At 41.5% G+C, this 2500-nt stretch overlaps 1 protein-coding gene across 2 annotated transcripts in view; it reads left to right on the plus strand.

Annotated features, from left to right (window-relative positions):
- LOC122249967 (tumor protein D54) overlaps window positions 1-2500 on the plus strand; it is a 44783-nt gene that overhangs the window by 40939 nt on the left and 1344 nt on the right. For both annotated transcript variants that reach the window (XM_086540895.1, XM_086540896.1), the window contains one exon: window positions 1702-2500. This exon is cut by the window's right edge and continues 1344 nt beyond it. In XM_086540895.1, the coding sequence (XP_086397021.1) occupies window positions 1702-1860 (159 nt within the window). In that variant the 3' untranslated portion in view covers window positions 1861-2500. The remainder of the gene's footprint in view (window positions 1-1701) is intronic.

Genomic DNA, 2500 nt, shown 5'->3' on the forward strand with positions numbered 1-2500 from the left:
TCTCTCTCTCTCTCTCTCTCCTCTTTATCTATATATCTATTGATCCGTCTCTCTTTCTCTCTCTCTCTCTCTCTCTCTCTCTCTCTCTCTCTCTCTCTCTCTCTCTCTCTCTCTCTCTCTCTCTCTCTCTCTCTCTCTCTCTCTTTCTCTCTCTCTCTCTCTCTCCTCTCTCTTTCTCTCTCTCTCTTTCTCTCTCTCTCTTTCTCTCTCTCTCCCTTTCTCTCTTTCTCCTCTTTCTCTCTCTCTCTTTCCTCTATCTCTCTCTTTCTCTCTCTCTTTCTCTCCGTCTCTCTCTCCTCTCTCTATTTGTCTCTCTCTCTCTCTCTCTCTCTCTCTCTCTCTCTCTCTCTCTCTCTCTCTCTTTTCTCTAATTTCTCTCTCTCTCTCGGCCTCTCTCTCTCTCTCTCTCTCTCTCTCTCTCTCTCTATCTCTCTCTCTCTCCCTCTCTCTCTCTCTCTCTCTCTCTCTCTCTCTCTCTCTCTCTCTCTCTCTCTCTCTCTCTCTCTCTCTCTCACCCCCTCCCTCCCTCCCTCCCTCCCTCTTGCCCTCTCTCCCTCTTGCCCTCTCTCCCTCCCTCCCTTCATCCCTCTCTCTCTCCCTCTCGCCCTCTCTCCCTCCTTCCCTCTCTCTCTCACTCTCTCTCCCTCCTCACTCTCTCTCCTCTCTCTCTCTCTCTCGCTCTCTAATCGTACTCTTTTCTCCCTCTCTTTCGTCTCTCTTTTCTCTCTTCCCATCCCACTCTCTCCCTCTCCTTCTCCCTCTCATCATTCATTGTTTCAGTTATACATTTATTCTATCTCTCCTTTTCTTTTTTCTCGCTCTTAATTTCTCCTTTCATTTCTTTCAGTCATATATTTTTTCTATCTGTTTCCATTTATGTCTGGTAGAAACCAATGTCATCACTGGCCTACATGTTCTCTGCTCTGTCATCTGAATATTCTGGCTCATGTTGAGAGGGTCCCACTCTGAACTTGCTTTGCTGCAACTTGGCCCTTTCTGCATCCTCTCTGTTGCTGTCTGGAAAAGAGGATTTGTCAAAAAAGAATCAAGCATATCTGATGAAGTATATTGCTTGATTTCTTGTTGGACACGGTAACAGCAGTTGCCTGACATCGTCAAGGCTTATCATATTTTTCCATAATTGAATTTTGTTTTTGGCTAGGCGCACTTCGTAGGCAATTTCTATTAACACTGCCCATCAGAGAAAACACATTTGTTGATGAGAATTATTTAGTGATACCGAAGAAAAAAGTTTGGCAAAATAAAGATGGGCCTGGCCATCACCTTTGATTATTCTGTCCGAGTTAGTATGGAAGTTTTTAATTGGATTTTTTTGTAATTTCACTGTAGGTTGGCATAGTCTTTCCACCAAGGTTTAGTGGGAGAGATAAACGAAACAGAACTGGAAGAAATGTTAAGAGACTTCATTTTGTTAAAATATAAGTTCCTTTCCCATGAACATTAACAGTATTTTAGTCAGTACCAAGATTCATATTGTTATGAATATTATGCTTACAAGGAGGTTTTGAATGTTATTGATTTTGTTGAATGTTGTTGTTTTCTTTTTTTCGTTTTGTTTATTCTTTCACTGTAACCATGACACCATTCCACTGTTCCTGTCATCACTAAAACCTTTATTGATATAGTGTATAATACTAGTGTTAATACCAGTTTTATCCATGTGTACCGTTTGCCCTGCAGACTCGTATGGGAGGTTCAGGCTCCAACTCAACACAGGACTTCGAGGAGGCTCTCAAGGAGGCTGAAGGGGAGAAGGCCGCCCTGGATGCTGCTAATGGCGGCACAGTGCCAGCAACTACCACTCCAGGCACTGATGTCAGCCAGCCTGCTGCATCATAAAGCACTTCCCTCTACCATCACCACCACTAACACCTGCACTTTGCCACCCACTGCACCCCATCACCACAGAAAACTAGATAAGAGTTTTATGGATATATGAGCCCTATAGACTACTTTCAGATATCAGTATTCTATGATTTGTAGACTTACTTTCAAAACCTTATTAGTGGGATGCATAATTTCTTTAGGTTCAACATGCCATGAAAATGTAGATGACTTTAGGTTACAATCTTTGGCTACTACTGTTACTACCACTACAATTTCTAGGTCATAATGATCTGTAGATGAAGTTTAGGTCCCCAATCAGAGCTTTCAGAGTTAAGGGCATAATTAATTTCAGTATGATTTATTGGTCTAGGGCATGATTTTCTTCTTATGGTATGTACTACATGCCTATTATTACTTATGGAAATACTGCCACCTTTGGCTGTTTCAGAGATCAGATGCAATATTTGAACAATAACAATTTCACAGAAGTAGGTTTCATAGGTAAACTTTTTTTTCTTCAAACATATGTTACAATGCTTCCATTACTGCATCTGTTTTTATAAGGATAGGGGCCATAATAAAAGATAGCCAGAAGTGATGAGTTATCTCTGAAAAGGGTGAGTACCTTCAGCTTGTTATAAGAACAATGCAG

The sequence above is a fragment of the Penaeus japonicus genome, unplaced genomic scaffold (assembly GCF_977035675.1).
Source record: "Penaeus japonicus unplaced genomic scaffold, GWHDUDI00000001_assembly GWHDUDI00000010, whole genome shotgun sequence".
Taxonomy (NCBI): Eukaryota; Metazoa; Arthropoda; class Malacostraca; order Decapoda; family Penaeidae; genus Penaeus; species Penaeus japonicus.